Raw genomic sequence first — 18,741 nt, 5'->3', positions numbered from 1 at the left:
CACTTTTTATTTTTCACTTTCATACAAATTTTCATTTTTCAGGGTTTCTTTTTTCTTTCTGTTGCAGATTTTATGTTTTAAGTTTGAAATAAAAAATAAATTCTGCTTCAGATCTTTTCACTTTCAGGCCTTTTTTTCAGTGTAAAAACATAAATATTCACATAAAACGAAAGAGAAACTACCAAACTAGTATTGAAGATACTACATACATTTGCAAGTTAAACTGATTTCAAATTTTCTGAATTAAAATTGTTGTAAAGCGTCAATAAAAGGACCTAAATTTGATCAATTATATCACATTAAGATAATTATCAAGTGAGTAATATAGTATTGTTAATGAGTGTTTAGTCTTGCAGGAGAGTCTGACTATGTGCTCTGGTTTATTGGCATTTCTTTAAACACTTTTTATCTGCTCCATTGATTTGGACAATTAAATGGTTATCTAAAAAATGTAAGTTGTGTTCACAGGTCAGCCCCGCCACACTACACATAAAGACAAAAGCTGAAAATGCTCCTTTAGTGGAATTTATTTGTATGTATATGAATGATCTGTCTATGACTTAAATGCATGTGGTACAGGTTGTAGGGTTGGTGACTCACTAATTAATCATTGTATGTATGCAGATGATTTGGTCATTTTTAACCCATATATTGCTGGTCTCCAAAATGTAAGTTGTGTTCACAGGTCAGCCCCGCCACACTACACACACAAAGACAAAAGCTGAAAATGCTCCTTTAGTGGAATTTATTTAAATCACCACACCATTTACAATATATAAACAAATAACAGAATGCAGAGACATTGTAGTTTTAAACATGTGCAGAAATACTTTAAAATAGCACACTACTTACAATACTACTGACAGTAAATAAAAAACCTTCAAGAAAAACTAAACTGAAACTACATTGCAAATCCACATTAAGACCCCACTACCAGAGCTCAATTCTTAAAATATTCACGTGAAATCACACTGGATCCAAACACAGTGAACACATGGCTGTTATTATGTGAGGGGAACAGGAAAGCAACATTCATGTATCAACAACAGTCTTATTCTCGTCACCCAGACAGATTCTCTGTAACCTATCAGGTCCTGAGTAGAGAGAGTCTGACTGGACGTTGTTACTGGGAGGTGGAGAGGAGAGGAGGAGGGGTTCATGTAGCAGTCACATACAAGAATATCAGCAGAGTGGGGGACTCGGGTGAATTTGGAAAAAATGAAAAATCCTGGGTGTTAAGATGTGTCAATAACAGTTATCAAATTCAGCACAACAAAGTCCAAACTCCGGTCCCAGGTCCTGAGTCCTCCAGAGTAGGAGTGTACCTGGATCACAGGGCAGGTACTCTGTCCTTCTACAGCGTCTCTGACACCATGACTCTCCTCCACAGAGTCCAGACCACATTCACTCAGCCTCTCTACGCTGGACTGTTGCTTTATTATCGTTATGGAGACACAGCTGAGTTCTGTAAACTAGAGGTGTGAAGCCTCACTGATCTCCCGATTCGATTACGATTATCATGTCAACGAATCAATTTGATATCTCGATGCGTCACGATGCATCAAATTCATTTTTCTATTAAAGCCATATAGGATATTTAATCCATAGCTTTTCAAGCATAAAAAACTAAACATTCTGCAGTGCTCTAATACTAAATAAATTGGATACATAAAACTACAGCACTTCCTGAATGTGCAAAACATAACAGAATATGTAAACAGAAATGTTGTTAGGCCTACATTCAATAGTCAACAGAAATAATCGATTATAGCCCGGTTGATTATCGATGCAGCATCGTCCACGTCCACGATTCGATGCATCGATTATTTGATTAATTTCAACATCTCTACTGTAAACTGAAATAGTCAGAAATCATTTTAGGGTTAAATTCTTTGTTTTAAGACTTAAAAAACTTGTTTTGTCTCCATGTTTGTTGCTGAGAGCTGATTGTTGTGGCATTTCTTCACTGCAGAGAGATCAGCTGTCAATCAAACATTATGGGATGTCCTTTGACATCTTCTCATTAGTTGTTGTTGTAAATGTTTGAGCTCCTTCCTGTGCCTGTTTAGCCATGGAGGCTACCACTGCTCATGATGATGTTTGTTGACCTGAACTGAAAATGTAAACTTCTCTGAGCTCTAAATGTCTGATGAATATTTGTATTGATGGATTTGTAGGTTGTAGGTTCCTTTATCATAGATACTTTGTCCTTACTACTTCGTACATCTGTAGAGAAATCTATAATCACATTTACATGTATTTGTTTATCAGGATTACAATGATCGTAATCAATAAGGGAGATGATTCTTTATTCTCTTTTACACAGCTAAGATTATTCTCAAACAAACTGATTATGTGGGTAAAGTGAATCTGATATCATTGAACAGACTGACTTTACTGATGGGATGTGTGAACAAACTAAAGGTCTATATGACGAATAAACAAACGTGAACAAAGTCTAGTTCTTCTTGTCTTCATTCCAGGGGATCATACAACGCTGATGGAGAAAATGTAACACGCTGATATGAGAGTATATCTGAGGCTGTTTATATCCTCAAACACCACACAGTACAGTGTTCATGTTGAGAGTTGATCACTTTTTAAAACCAACATTTTGTTTGTGCACTGAGTCCATAAAGAGGATTTATTACACATATTTAAAAACTGTTAAATAGTTAATTAATCAGTAGGTCAAGTCTGGGTGTTTTCACAGTGACTCAGCCTCTCTATGCTGGAGAATAACTTTTATAGATTATTGTCAAACTTGAAAATGTTTTTTGGAAACTTTTTTTGGTGCTTTCTTCGGTACTTTTGTAAACGTTTTTGTGACTTTTTTTCAGAGCTTTTTATTGATATTTTATCTATGGTCAATAAACCCTAATGTATATGACATTATACCTAATTTTGTTGTTTAAAAAACAAAAAGCAGAAACTATGAATTATTTTTTAGTAATTGTTAAGATCAGAGGATGTCGAGTGAATCACAGACTGTTTATATCAAAATTTAGTCAGGATGCTGTTGTGAAACCATTTAAAAAAATGTTTTCAAATGCTATGAAACTGAATAAAACACCCAAAATGCAAAATTAAATGAAAATAATTATTGATTTTTATCTGCAAAGAACATACATCCATGTTGTTTTGGGGGCAATTTGGTTGAAAGGAACCTATATCTCTGATATATAAAAAAAAAACCCCCGAGGACAACACGAGGGTTAAGTTGTGTGGGGGTCATGTTGCATAAAGCCTGTACTAGAAGAAGTTATACAACTGTCCTGGGATGTGTGAACATTACCAACCGTTTTGTTGTCACTTGAGGTGATTGGGTGAAGTCTTAGGAAATGTATGAAGCACTTAAAACACTTTTATCTGCTCCACTGATTTCGACAATTAAATGGTTATTGTCAAGTCAAACTGGAGTAAAATGTTTAAATCACAAGCAGCTGTTTAAAGCGGACAATTGTTAAAGTGGGCGGAACCAACGTGCCCTGCCGAGTTTCCGCCCGGAGCTTTATAAAGGACTGGAGACAACATCGGAAGTAAACATAGACTGTATAGTAAAGAGGAACCTTAGTTGACGAGCAGCAAACGGTAAGAGAAAAGAAGCTAGTCTGTTTAAAAAGCTGCAGTAATCACCAGCAGAAACATGCAGAACTGATGACCTCCAACACCCGGATAGCAGCCGGTAAGGAACTGATCCCTGAATGACCTGAGACTGCTGAAGACCGCTTCTGCTGTTGTGTAAACATAGACTGTATATAAGAACTGTTATTGGTTAGTAACTGTTGAACATAAAGGCCACGACACAGTCTCAGCTGCAGCAGAAAGGACTGAGAGGCAGAAAGAGCTCGAGGGGAGTCAACAAAACATCCAGCAGAGAATCCAGGACAGAGAGAAAGATGTGAAGCTGCTTTAACAGGAGGTGGAGGCTATCAATCACTCTGCTGATAAAGTAGTGGAGGAGAGCGAGAAGATTTTCACCTGGCAGATCCATCTCATGGAGAGAGGAAACTCTGCTGTGACGCAGAAGGTCAGATTCCAGCAGGAAACTGAAGTGAGTCGAGTCAAAGAGCTTCAGGAGAAGCTGGAGCAGGAGATCACTGAGCTGAAGAGGAAAGACGCTGAGATGAAGAAGATCTCAGACACAGAGGCTCCCAACCAGTTTCTGAAAAACTCCTCACTGTCACCACTCAGTGAATCTACAGACTCATCCAGCATCAATCTCCGTCCTCTGCGCTACTTTGAGGATGTGACAGCAGCTGTGTCAGAGATAAACTACAGGAGCTTCAGACTGAGACATGGACGCACATCTCCCAGGCTGTGATTGAAGTGGATGTTTTACTGTCCTTCTACGACGTTACTGACACCATGACTCTCCTCCACAGAGTCCAGACCACATTCACTCAGCCTCTCTACGCTGGAGTTTGTCCTTTCTGGTACGGATCCAGTGCTGAGTTTCTTGAACTAGAATAGACAGAAGTCATGGTCAAATTCCGGGTTTTGACTCTGAATCCGAATACCGAATCCTACTCCCATCCTCAGTCCATTAACACAGTAAACAATTTAATGAAGTAAACAACGTCCACAGCAGTGTATTTTTTGGTGTAGGGCTAGCAAAGTAGGTACTGGTTGTCTGGTCTGGAGTGTCCTTCCTTTGCCGTACCTGAAGTTGCTGCATTTTGGCTGCTGTCTGTAGATTCCTTCATGCAAAAACTCATATTCTTTCAGATGTTTCATACCAGATGTTGTAACAGCGGTGATGTTGTGTATAGTTTAGGGTCCTCACCACCACGAGACAAATTGAATTGCAAATTGAACATGTAGCTGGACTTGAATGGCCTTCTTTTGACTGAAAGTACTGCCAAACTACACTTTTCCTGCTCACGAGTTCCATTTTCACTTTCTCACAGCCTACTGCATTGAACGCTCAACCTACGTCAACACCTTCCCGTAATCAACGGTGCCGTCATTACGTCAACCAGCGTAGCGCGCGTAGTGCAAGCGTAGGGTTCGGTTCGGTGGAAAAAAATTCTAAGGTTCGGCAGAAACCCAACCCCGTCAAAAAGCCCAATATTCAGCTGAATCCTGGATTCATTGGATGAATATTGGATGAATCAATACAACTTTATTTCAGAGACACACATGACCATATCAGTATAAAAATATGTAAAACGCAACAACACAGACAAGACAAAAAAGTTATATACATTGCAGTTCATTAAGTCTCATACAGACATTTGTTCAATTCTTCCAAAAGCAAGAAGTGTGCCTTGTGTCACTCGGTGTGGGGTCTGTTAAAGCCATTATAATTACAGTGTTACGCGACACATAAATGTGTACACATTTATGAGGTTGTATGTTCCTTTATCGTAGATATTTTGTTCTCACCACTTTGTAAATTTGTGAAGAAATCGATAATCACTTTTACATAGATTTTTGTTTGGCAGACCTGTGAGTTATTATAAAACTAATTATCCTAATCAATAAGGCTATCATTTAATATTCTCTTCACCATAGCTGAGATTCTGATTAAAGACAGTGATTGTTTGGATGAAGTGAATCTGTACATTAAACCATTGAACAAGAGCAATTTAACAGAATGAAGGTTTACATGACGAATAAACAAACTTGAACTAAGTATTTTCTTGTTTTTTTTAATTCTATTGGTTTATTTGATATGGACCATGCATATTTATGAACATTGTTGTATAAAAACACACCATGTAAATATGCCAGAATTAGTAAAAATAACTACTTTTCATCTGCAGTCCCTAGGCAGGTGACATAGGACTAACACAGAGACAGCCAGCAGTCATACAGCACTCATTCACTATACATTAAAAGGTACACATAATGGTGACATATACATTGACAAAACAAAAATACATGATGACAAAGACATTACTCATTCACCTCTATACTGCACTCAATTTAACAGTGAAAGTGTATGGGTGATGAAATGTGTGACAGTTAGAAGTGAGAGCATCTCTGGTGTTCTAGGTTGTTTGAAGTGAGTTTTAAAGGTGTTGAATGTAGGACTCTCTCTTATTGGGAGGGGCGAGCTATTCCAGAGTTTACCTCCTATTATTGACAATATGTTGTGTCCAGAAGTGGTGCGTCTAAGTGGTATCACACAGTCCCCTTTTACAGAGGCCTGTGTACTACCTCCGCTTTCAAGTCTTTGGAAAAAGCCATGCAGCGGAGGTGGGGCACAATTATGTAACATTTTATATACCAAACAAGTAGAGCTGGGCAATATATCGATATATCGATATCGTGATATGAGACTAGATATCGTCTTAGATTTTGGATATCGTAATATGGCATAAGTGTTGTCTTTTCCTGGTTTTAAAGGCTGCATTACAGTAAAGTGATGTCATTTTCTGAACTTACCAGACTGTTGTAACTGTTCTATTATTTGCCTTTCCCCACTTAGTCATTTTATCCACATTACTGATGATTATTTATCAAAAATCTCAGTGTGTAAATATTTTGTGAAAGCACCAATAGTCAACACTACAATATCGTTGCGGTATTAATATCGAGGTATTTGGTCAAAAATATCGTGATATTTGATTTTCTCCATGTTGCCCAGCCCTACAAACAAGCATACTTGAAATGTTTGAAATTGTCAAAGCTTAAAAAATTATCTCTCTCTAAGATATCGCAATGTTGAAATGACAATGCCTTTTTATCAAAAGTTTTTATGGCTTTCTTAAATAGAGATGCAATGCTTTTAAGAGTAGTTATGCTAGTTAATGACCAGTTTGTAAAACAATACTCAAAATATGTGAAAAGATCATAGTATATAAGAACAACTTGGCAGCTTTGGTGTCAAGAAATGGCCTAACTTGTTTAAAATTCTGAAAATTGAATTTAACTTTATTTGTCACCTTTTTTACATGACGTTTGAATGTTAGGGTGGAGTCATATGTGACTCCTAGATACTTGAATTCATTAACAATATCAAGCTCCTGTCCTCTAAGGAACACATGAGAATGTGACACCATGTTTTGTTTGGTAATCGCTATACAGACCATTTTTTGGTGTTTAGGTAGAGCCATGACTTAGTGAGCCAGTCATCAATGTTGTCTTCATTCCAGGGTTTAAACAAAGCTGATGGAAAAAATGTGAAGCTGATATGAGAGTATAACTGAGGCAGTTTTCCTCCTGAAACACCACAAAGTGTTCATGTTTAGAATCAGTCAGTCTCGGTCCTTTCTACTTTCCAAAAAAACAGCTTTGTCACAGAGAAATGAGCAGAGTTTTCTATCACTTGTTAATAAAGAGTCAATAAAGAGGATTTGTTACACAGACTTTCAAGTAATGGCACACATAAGACAGGTAGTTGATTCTTTACATTTGGTTTTAAGTATGTCCACGTTTCATCAGAATTCAAGAAGTCAGAGACATTTTAACGTTTGTGTGAACAAACTGACACAGTGTGATACTATATCTTTTTAAATGTGTCTTTGCTGATGGTGCTTGAAGTTTGGACATGTCTTCCTGCAGTGAACATCACCGCAGGTTAAAAATGTGAAAACTGGCCCAGTCCGATGTTATTGCATTTACCTCTCTGCTTGCCTGCCGTAGAATCCTTCTAAGGTGGAAATCCACCACACCTCCATCGCTAGCCCGTTGGTTGGAGGATGTTGTGCTTTTTCTTAAGTTAGAAAAAATTAAATTTACATTGAGAGGGTCAATGAAAAACTTTTACTTGAGATGGCAACCCATCATTACTAAAAAGACTGGAGTCCGAACCCATATGATCTACCTTGCATTTCCACTTTTTTTTTCTTTCTTTTTTGAGAATGCGCGGTACACAGGCTCATAAAACAGCTACTTTTACGTGACGATTTACTAAGGCTGTTATTATCAGACAGTATTACTATGGCATTTCGATATGTTGCCTCGATGTCCCTCCCCCCCCTTCTTTATTTATTTATTTTTTTTTATAAATCTTTATTTTGTGTGTTTTTAATTTTACATTTAATTTTAGATTTTACTTTACTCTTAATCTTTTATTTAGTTGTAGTGTTGTAATGCTAGTTCAAGGCATTTTGATGAATGATGTTTATGACGGTTGTTGGAAAAAAGGTTGGAAAAAATGGAAATTATTATTTTTTTTTTTTTATACTGATACACGCTTTATTCTATGTATTTCCTGTGCAATTTCCATCAATAAACAGATTTAAAAAAAAAAAAAAAAAAAATGTGAAAACGGCGCCTTCATCCTGCTAACCAGTGATGTAGTGGAGGTTAAAGCTGGTGACTCACGTTGCCTGCATGTTTTACTTGAGAATATGTTTGATAGAAAACCTTTGTAAAATGACTAGAAAAATGCATTTCCTGCAGAAAATGTGTGTGAATGCTGAAAAGCTATCACTCTAAAGAAGTGCAATACACACCTATTATAAACTCAGAAAAGGTTTGATAAAAGCATGAAAGTAAAATGGTAGAAGTAGCCTTTCAAAATGGGGTGGGTTAAAAGAGGATTTGAAGATTTTCTTCATTGAGTTACATTTTAAAAAGCTTAATATTTTATTACAACTAACATTTTCTTGTGCATTGAGTCCATAAAGAGGATTCGTTCCTGACACAAATAAGACAACCTACGGTATATTGAGTATGTGAATCTTTACATTTGGTTTCAACTATTTCCATGTTATTTAATCAGAATTCAAGGATTAATACACATTTTAACCTTTGGCCACATTCCCAAATATTATTTACAACCTGAGAGTTGAAACTCTTCTCTATCATGTTTCCCACGTGCCCTGAATGCAGCATCAGTGTTACAGGGTGTGTCTCATGTTAACAAACTGACACAGTGTGATATTACATCTACTAAAATGTCTCTTTGCTGATGTTGTTTGAAGTTTCATCATCTCTCCCTGCAGTGAATATCACAGCAGGTTAAAAATGTGAAAACTGATGCCCAACACCAGAGGGCGCCTTCATCCTGCTAACCATGTAGTGGAGGTTGGAGCTCCTCAGCTCACTTTATCTGCATGTTTTACTTAAGGCTAATAGAAACTTAGAAAAATGCATTTCCTGCAGAAAATGTGTGTGAATGCTGAAAAGCTATCACTCTAAAGAAGCCCAATACACACCTATTATAAACTCAGAAAAGGTCTGAAATAGGCATGAACCTTAAACTGTGATAACACAAAAACTTTGAATGAAATCTCTAGCTGAACTTCTGTGGAAGTAGCATTTCAAAGCAGGTTAGGTTAAAGAGGACTAAAGATTTTCTTCATTGGGTTACATAAAAAAAGTTTTAAAAAAGTTTGACTACAAGGACACATAAACATATTTATTTACACATATTTATATAAATATATATATACATTTTGATGGTTAAATGGTTCTGTAGCTGACTGAAAGTATTCAGAAGCAGTAGCAATGCAAAAAATGTACAGAAGAATAATAATAAGTATTAAGTTTCAGGTAACATAACAATACTGTGAATGCTGAATTATTCACAAAATAAATATTGTGTCATACATCATGGTAAATGGTGTGTGGCTTCCTTTAAAATATAGTCAGTTCTCTTTGTAAAGTTAAGGCAGCCAGTTATGGTCAAAGTTTGAAACTTATCCGACGTGTCTTATATGACACTTATTTTTCACACATTGTAGTAATAAAAGTGTTTTATGTCAGTTTAGTTGGATAACTTCCTGTTGTCAGTCAGATGTTTTAAAAATGTAACGTACTTTAAGGAACTGTTAGAGAAATATGGTGCCATAATAATAATAAATAATAAGTCTAAAGTGCAAAGAATTATTTTACAACTAACAACTTCAATGTTTTCAGATGTGGATAGGTTTTAACTGAGGCTTCATTTTAAATGAGGAAACAAAGTTCAAACTCTGTTTCTGCGTGCCTTTTCCTAGAATGAATCATAGTTTGATAACCCTTTCAAACACAAGCTCCACTCTGTCCACATATTTCCTGGTTCCCTCCCCTTTAGACTTAGTTGTAAGATGGGCGTAACCAACATGTGTTGAAGGTCAGATGCTGACAGGCCCCAATAAAACAAAACACACTCTGTTTAAATCAGAGCTCAACCTACTTTCAATTCCCAGGAAGTGAGACTCAGACAGGCGTTGTCACAGAAGGGTGAAATGGCGCAGAAAGGAGTTCAGCTGGACCGAGAAATCTTCTCTTGTTCAATCTGTCTGGATCTTCTGAAGGGTCCGGTGGCTATTCCCTGTGGACACAGCTACTGCATGAACTGTATTAAACGCCACTGGGCTAAAGAGGACAAGAAGAAAATCTACAGCTGTCCTCAGTGCAGGCAGATCTTTCGACAGAGGCCTATACTGGTGAAAAACACCATGTTAGCAGATTTAGTGGAGGAGCTGAAGAAGACTGGACTCCAAGCTGCTCCTGCTGATCACTGCTATGCTGGACCTGAAGATGTGGCCTGTGATGTCTGCACTGGGAGAAAACTGAAAGCCCTCAAGTCCTGTCTGGTGTGTCTGGTCTCTTACTGTGATCAACACCTTCAGCCTCATTATGATGTGGCTCCATTAAAGAAACACAAGCTGGTGGAGCCCTCCAAGAATCTCCAGGAGAACATCTGCTCTCATCATGATGAGGTGATGAAGATTTTCTGTCGTACAGATCAGCAGCTTATCTGTTATCTCTGCTCTGTGGATGAACATAAAGGCCACGACACAGTCTCAGCTGCAGCAGAAAGGACTGAGAGGCAGAAAGAGCTCGAGGGGAGTCAACAAAACATGCAGCAGAGAATCCAGGACAGAGAGAAAGATGTGAAGCTGCTTCAACAGGAGGTGGAGGCTATCAATCACTCTGCTGATAAAGTAGTGAAGGACAGTAAGAAGATCTTCACTGAGCTGATACGTCTTATGGAGAAAAGACGCTCTGATGTGGAGCAGCAGGTCAGATCGCAGCAGAAAACAGAAGTGAGTCGAGTCAAAGAGCTTCAGGAGAAGTTGGAGCAGGAGATCACTGAGCTGAAGAGGAAAGACGCTGAGCTGAAGAAGATCTCAGACACAGAGGATCACAACCAGTTTCTACACAACTACTCCTCACTGTCACCACTCAGTGAATCTACAGACTCATCCAGCATCGATATACGTCCTCCGAGCTACTTTGAGGATGTGACAGTGGCTGTGTCAGAAGTCAGAGACAAACTACAGGACGTTCTGAGAGAGACATGGACAAATATCTCCCAGGCTGTGACTGAAGTGGATGTTTTGCTGCCACAACCAGAGCCCAAGACCAGAGCTGAATTGTTAAAATATTCACGTTTAATCACACTGGATCCAAACACAGCAAACACACTGCTGTTATTATCTGAGGGGAACAGAAGAGCAACAGTAATGGAAGAAGAACAGTCTTATTCTCGTCACCGAGACAGATTCTCGGACTGGGTTCAGGTCCTGAGTAAAGAGAGTCTGACTGGACGTTGTTACTGGGAGGTGGAGAGGAGAAAGAATACAGTTACTGTAGCAGTCGCATACAAGAACATAAGCAGACGAGGTGACCCGGATAAATGTGCATTTGGAAGCAATGACAAATCTTGGGCATTAGATTGCAACACAAAGGGTTTTGATTTTGTGTTCAACAAAATCTGGACTACCGTCTCAGGTCATCCGACCCCCAGAGTAGGAGTGTACCTGGATCACAGGGCAGGTATTCTGTCCTTCTACAGCGTCTCTGAAACCATGACTCTCCTCCACAGAGTCCAGACCACATTCACTCAGCCGCTCTACGCTGGAGTTGGGTTTTTAGTTTATGGAGACACAGCTGAGTTCTGTACACTTAAAAATACATAAATTATTTAAAGGTGCCCTGCCACACAAAACCGTTTTAACTTGCATTTTTTGAAATATGTTAGGTCCATATGTGTTTGTGTTATGTCGTGAATGTGAAAATGAACTGCTACCTCCTCTGTCAGCTCACTGAAAAGAAATAAGCAGAGAAATCAGGCCAATTACAAAAGCTGGTCAGTCTGACGTGGTGTTGACTGAGCTCATTACTATTCATGAGCTCGCCCAGTTGCGCTGGGTAAAGGATGCTGATAGCCAGGCTCTCATTGGCTAGCTGTTATCCAATCAGAGTCAAGCAGCTTAGCTCGTTGAATATTAATGAGAACTGGCACAAATCGAGCTGAGTCTTCCTGCAGGCTTTCTAAACCACGCTAGAATGGCTGGAAACAAGGTAACCAAGGCATTTTTTTCCACAAAACAATGTTACAGAGTCCATGGTAGAACTTCAGACATTACCACAAAGTAATGAAATACGTGTGGCAGGGCACCTTTAAGAATTAAACTCTAATGTATAACTCTACTAGTTTATTTTGTCTCCATGTTTGTTGCTGAGAGCTGATTGTTGTGGCATTTCTTCACTGCACAGAGATCCGCTGTCAATCAAACATTATGGGATGTCCTTTGACATCTTCTCATTAGTTGTTGTTGTAAATGTTTGAGCTCCTTCCTGTGTCTGTTTAGCTATGGAGGCTATCACTGCTCATGATGATGTTTGTTGACCTGAACTGAAAATGTAAACTTCTCTGAGCTCTAAATGTCTAATGAATATTTGTATTGATGCATTTGTAGAGTTCTTTTATTTATTTTTATTTTAACTTTTGATTTCACCATTTTGTGTAAAGAAATCTATACTCACATTTACATGTATTTGTCTGGCAGACATATGAGCTGTTATATAACTGTAATTATGATCATAATCCATAAGGAATTCATTAATTATTCTCTTTTGCATAGCTTAGATTCCGTTCAAACATAGTGATTGTGTGGATAAAGTGACTCTGTACATGAAATCATTGAACAAGATTCATTGAACTGACTTTACTGATGGGATGTGTGAACCAACTGAAGGTTTTACATGATGAATAAACAAACATACACAAAGTATTTTCTTTTTGTCTTTATTCAGGTGATCATAAAAAGCTGACAGAGAAAATGTAACATGAGAGTATATCTGAGGCACTTTTCATCCTGAAACACCACAAAGTACAGTGTCCATGTTTAGAGTTTTTTTATTACTTGGTGTTTTTTAAAACTCACATTTCCTTTGTGCACTGAGTCAATAAAGAAGATTTATTACACAGACTTAAAAATGTTAAAATAGTGAGAGTTAATGTCTTGACGCACATAAGACAACAGATATTGTGTAGTGCATTCTTTACATACAAGTATTGCATGTTATTAAATTAATTAATTAATTAGTGAAACCGTGGGGCGAGATCACGGAAGGCTTGTATCATATGGACGCACCAACAGTTACGTTGTCATTACTTAGAAGACAGAAACTACACACTACAGCTTTAAGAACATGTTTTTAGGCTGATAGAAACCTTTTATAAATAGAAATATATATTTCCTGCAAAAAATGTGTGTGAATGCTGAAACCTGAAAAGCTATCACTCAAGGCAAAATACACACCTATTATAAACTCAGAAAAGGTCTGAAATAGGCATGAAAGTTAAACTGTAATAACACAGAAACCCGTAAAAGATAACAAAAATCCAATCACAAGTTTGATAGCTCAAAGTCTTGTCGCCTGTTTAAACTCAAGAATAAAATCTCAAGCTGAATATATGTGGGAGAAGTAGCATTTCAAAGTGAGGTAGGCTCAAAAGGATTTGACTTCTAAAAGTGCACATACAATCTCTGTATTGCTTCCTTTGAAATAAAGTCAGTTCTCTGTGTAACTAAGGCAGCCAGTGATGGTCAAAGGTTGAAACTTATCAGGAGTCTCCCTCACACAGAAGGCCAACCAGCGGCATACGTCAGTCTGTAGGACGTTAGAGTGTCAGGGTTGGATTTTAAAGTCATAGGTTTACAGAGAAAATAACAAAGGTGATGAAATGGCTTCTTGTGGTGCACCTGGGTTCTGAGTACTCATCTCTGACACCTTTTTACACACATTGTAGTAATAAAAAGGGTTTTATGTCAGTTTCTGTTGTCAGTCAACTGTTTTTGAACAAGTAAAATAAAATTTAACAGACTTGGAGGGAGTGTTAGAGAAATATGGAGCCAGCACCAAAACCTGAGGAGCCAAGGAGTATTTTACAGCTAAAAACGTCTACGTTTTCAAATGTGGAGCAGGTTTTAACCCTCATGTTGTCCTCGGGTCAAATATATAAATTTTCTTTTTAACTACCCAATTTTAATTACCCAAAATAACATGGATGATTCCACACAACGCTCTTTGGCAAGTACAATCTCTACTTTCATTAATTTTGGGGCGATTTTATAGCATTTGAAAGTGGTTTCAAAATAGTATTGAGTAAAAGTTGACATATTCTAGTCTGTGATTACCCATCAACATACATTCCTTTAATTTTAGTCTAAATAATTCCAAATTTCTGCTTTTCTAACTCAAAAATAGGTATAATTTCCTATAAATGAGGCTTATTCAACATAAATTCCAAAAATAAGTGTAAAACTAAAGTTAATAAGTCAGTGTTACGTAGCCTACTGTTGAAAACGTCAAAAGAAAAGTGACAAACATTGATTTTCAATTTTGACAGGAAGACAACACAAGGGTTAACTGGCTGCAGTGCTGCTCCTCCTCCTGGAATTTAAAAAAAGCTTGATAACCCCTCCCTCCTCCCCCGCTCTCTCACACACAGCAAGCTCCACTCAGGCCACATTTCTCTGTTCCCACCCCTTCAGAGAGATCTACAGTTTGATGACGGGTGTATCCAATGTGGCGGTGAAGTACAAACGCTGAAACACGTGTTGTTTGGATCAGAGCTCAAACTTGAGCAAGTTTTCAGGAAGTGAGACTCAGACAGTGTTGTTTTCAGTGAGAGGAGAAATGGCGCAGAAAGGAGTTCAGCTGGACCGGGAAACTTTCTCTTGTTCAATCTGTCTGGATCTACTGAAGGATCCGGTGACTACTTCCTGTGGACACAGCTACTGTATGGACTGTATTCAACGCCACTGGGATGAAGAGGATAAGAAGCAGATCTACAGCTGTCCCCAGTGTAGAGAGACTTTCACACCGAGGCCTGTACTGCTGAAAAACACCATGTTATCAGATTTAGTGGAGCAAATGAAGAAGACTGGACTCCAAGCTGCTCCTGCTGATCACTGCTATGCTGGACCTGAAGATGTGGCCTGTGATGTCTGCACTGGGAGAAAACTGAAAGCACTCAAGTCCTGTCTGGTGTGTCTGGTCTCTTACTGTGATCAACACCTTCAGCCTCATTATGATGTCGCTCCATTAAAGAAACACGAGCTGGTTGAGCCCTCCAAGAATCTCCAGGAGAACATCTGCTCTCATCATGATGAGGTGATGAAGATTTTCTGTCGTACAGATCAGCAGCTTATCTGTTATCTCTGCTCTGTTGATGAACATAAAGGCCATGACACAGTCTCAGCTGCAGCAGAAAGGACTGAGAGGCAGAAAGAGCTCGAGGTGAGTCGACAAAACATCCAGCAAAGAATCCAGGATGGAGAGAAAGATGTGAAGCAGCTTAAACAGCAGGTGGAGGCTATCAATCGCTCTGCTGATAAAATAGTGGCGGACAGTGAGAAGGTCTTCACTGAGCTGATTCGTCGCATGGAGAAAAAACGCAATGCTGTAAAGCAGAAGGTCAGATCCAAGCAGAAAACTGAAGTGAATCAAATCAAAGAGCTTCAGGAGAAGCTGGAGCAGGAGATCACTGAGCTGAAGAAGCTCTCGGACACAGAGGATGACAACCAGTTTCTTCAAAATTACTCCTTACTCGCACCAGCCGGTGAATCTACATCCAGCATCAATATCCGTCCTCTGCGCTACTTTGAGGACGTGACAGTGGCTGTGTCAGCATTCAAAAAGAAACTACAGGACGCTCTAAAAGAGCTATGGTTAACAACAGTGACTGAAGTGGATGTTATACTGCCATATTCACAACAAGAGCCCAAGACCAGAGAAGAATTCTTAAAATATTCACTTGAACTCACACTGGATCCCAACACAGTGAACACATATCTGTTATTATCTGAGGGGAACAGAAAAGCCACTTTAATGGGTAAGGAACAGTTTTATTCTTGTCACCTAGACAGATTCGCTACATGTTGTCAGGTCCTGAGTCAAGAAAGTCTGACTGGACGCTGTTACTGGGAGGTGAGAGGGAGAGGAGGAGTTTATGTAGCAGTCGCATACAAGAACATAAGCAGAGCGGGGAAGTCGACTGATTGTAGATTTGGATTCAATGACAAATCTTGGGCATTGGATTGTGACAAAATCAGTTACAAATTTTGGCACAACAAAGTCCAAACTCCCGTCCCAGGTCTTCCGTCCTCCAGAGTAGGAGTGTACCTGGATCACAGTGCAGGTACTCTGTCCTTCTACAGCGTCTCTGAAACCATGACTCTCCTCCACAGAGTCCAGACCACATTCACTCAGCCGCTCTACGCTGGACTTTGGCTTTGTTTTGATGGAGGCACTGCTGAGTTATCTTAACTGAAATAGACAGACTAGGCCCGTAGCCATGCAGCCTAGTGGAAGGGGGCTTCTTTTCTTTCTTTTGTTTCAAAAAGTGGACCTTTTTGCAGTTTTTCCCTCATTTTGTAAGAAATTATGAGGTTCAAATACTTCATTTTGGTGATTTTTTTATGCACTAATAAAGAGCACCACCAAAAATATTTACTACAATGTTGTCAAATTGCTTACCAAAGATCATGTACCACCTTTTCCAGCCCTAACGCACGCACACATGCACGCACGCCTCAAGCATTTTGTTATGAGTGCATGAAGTTAGTTGCGTGAATTGTTGATTAGACGTTAGATTGTTCCATGTGGCGCGCCAGTTAACACATTCACAGAAATTATGCTTTTGGTTAGGGCTTCAGTTTGGTTTAGATCATTTTTAATTTGAGGGGGATTCAAATTGTTGGCCGTCGTTATTTTAAAAGACACACAAAAGCTAGTTAACAAAAAAAAACAAAAAACTGACTTAGTTGGACCTTTTGGCAGTGAGGTGGGGGGTTCGGTTCACCCTCCCTCCCCCCGTCTACAGGCCTGACGGAGGTCATGGAGCCTATCACTGCTCATGGTGACGTTTGTTGACCTGAACTGTTATTTCTTTGCATAAAAATGTGAATTTCTCTGTGCTCTAAATGTTTTTGATGCATTTGTAGTTTCTTGTTTTTCCTCCGCTGCATGTGTCTCAAAAAAGAAAGCACCAGACCTCCTTTATCCTCCTATATATTGTTCTCTTTGGTGTACATTTGTTAAGGAATCTATAGCACATGTATTTGTTTGGCGGACCAAAGTTGTTGTACACAGCTGAGATAAAAACAAAGTGATTGTGTGGATGAGGTGAATGTGTACATGACATCATTGACCTGACTTTACTGATGGGATGTGTGAACAAACTGAAGGTTTTACATGATGAATAAACTAACATGAACAAAGTATTTTCTTCTTGTCTTTATTCCATGGGATCAAATAAGCTGATGGAGACGTGTGTGAAACTGATATGAGAGATTATTTTATGACTTGTTTCTTTTTACAACTGTTTTTCTTTGTGCACTGAGTCAATAAAGAGGATTTATTACACAGACTTAAAAAAGTGAGAATTCATCTGGTGAAGTTAACATCACAACAAATACAAATGTGAACCCTGATGCACAACACAAGAGGGCGCCTTCCTCCTGCTAATCTCGGCTGTAGTGGAGGTTAACTCAGGTCGACTCAGCATGTTTTAGTTATTAAGAACATGTTTTATAAAATGAAAGATGTATCATAAAAACACAAGGTGTAGCACATCATGACTAGTGGTGTTAAACCACTTTAAGTCATTTTGAGTTCCTCTTTTAAGGGAAAAAAGTAAAGAAATGATTGCTTTTCTTTTGTTTTTTTGGATATTGGTAGTAACTTACTGATTCATTTTATGTAGTGCGTTTACGTGTTTAGGCCAGAGATCTTCATCAGGGGGTCCGGGGTCCCTAGGGGGTCCTCAGTTACTGCAGGGGGGCCTCCAAGTTATTGTTAATTTTTTTAAAGTTTTTTTAAGTACAGAAAAATACTTTGCACATCTATAACGTCAGACAGGTGCGTCAGAGGGGGATAAGTAGGTCAAATTGTAGGTCTAAGTATTTTATTTCTAAACAACCATAATAACACTTTACTTTTGATAACTTAACCTTTCACTTTATGTTTGATAAATTGTGTTTATTAACTTAGGGAACTTTGTCTCTGAAGGGGAAATACTTTGGGGGGCCAGCCCAAGGAGAGCCTCTCTCTCCGCGATACCATGTCCATCTTCTCCAGCTGCTGTCTCAATGGAGGGTTAAAAGGGTTTATAGTTACAGATGTACATACTGTAACTACACCTATACATAGATATATTCTACTGCTCCTCATACTATTCTTCCTGCACATACACTTATTCTTACTACTCTTATAATGTTACCACACTGTACATAGCTGTACATACTGCACATATCTGTCTATATGGTTCATTCAGAATATCTATATTTATTGTTTTTCTTACTATATATTCTGTTAATACACTGCATATATCTATATCTATATTATTCTTAAAACTAGTATAATGTCACTGCTATTACTTGTACATGTTGTTCATACATTGTTCATTTTACATAGCCATATTTATTCTGCTCTTATAACACTGCAATATATTTCTTGTCCTGTCTATGCACCACCTGTCTATACTTTGTATATCACATTGCATTTTTCTGCTTTTTTTGCACTTCTGGTTGGACACAAACTGCATTTCGCTGTCTTTGT

The 18,741-nt window shown here is 38.4% G+C and overlaps 1 protein-coding gene across 1 annotated transcript; it reads left to right on the top strand.

Annotated features, from left to right (window-relative positions):
• Positions 1 to 10,092: 10,092 nt before the first annotated feature.
• LOC116043930 (E3 ubiquitin/ISG15 ligase TRIM25-like) lies at positions 10,093 to 17,403 on the top strand. The gene is made up of 2 exons (XM_036004858.1): positions 10,093 to 11,799; positions 14,732 to 17,403. Exons 1-2 carry the CDS (start codon positions 10,128 to 10,130, stop codon positions 16,447 to 16,449), a joined length of 3,390 nt encoding a protein of 1,129 aa, XP_035860751.1. The 5' UTR covers positions 10,093 to 10,127; the 3' UTR covers positions 16,450 to 17,403.
• The last annotated feature ends 1,338 nt before the right edge of the window (positions 17,404 to 18,741 follow it).

Source organism: Sander lucioperca, chromosome 9 (genome assembly GCF_008315115.2).
Source record: "Sander lucioperca isolate FBNREF2018 chromosome 9, SLUC_FBN_1.2, whole genome shotgun sequence".
NCBI lineage: Eukaryota > Metazoa > Chordata > Actinopteri > Perciformes > Percidae > Sander > Sander lucioperca.
This window is presented reverse-complemented; position numbering and strand designations above follow the sequence as displayed.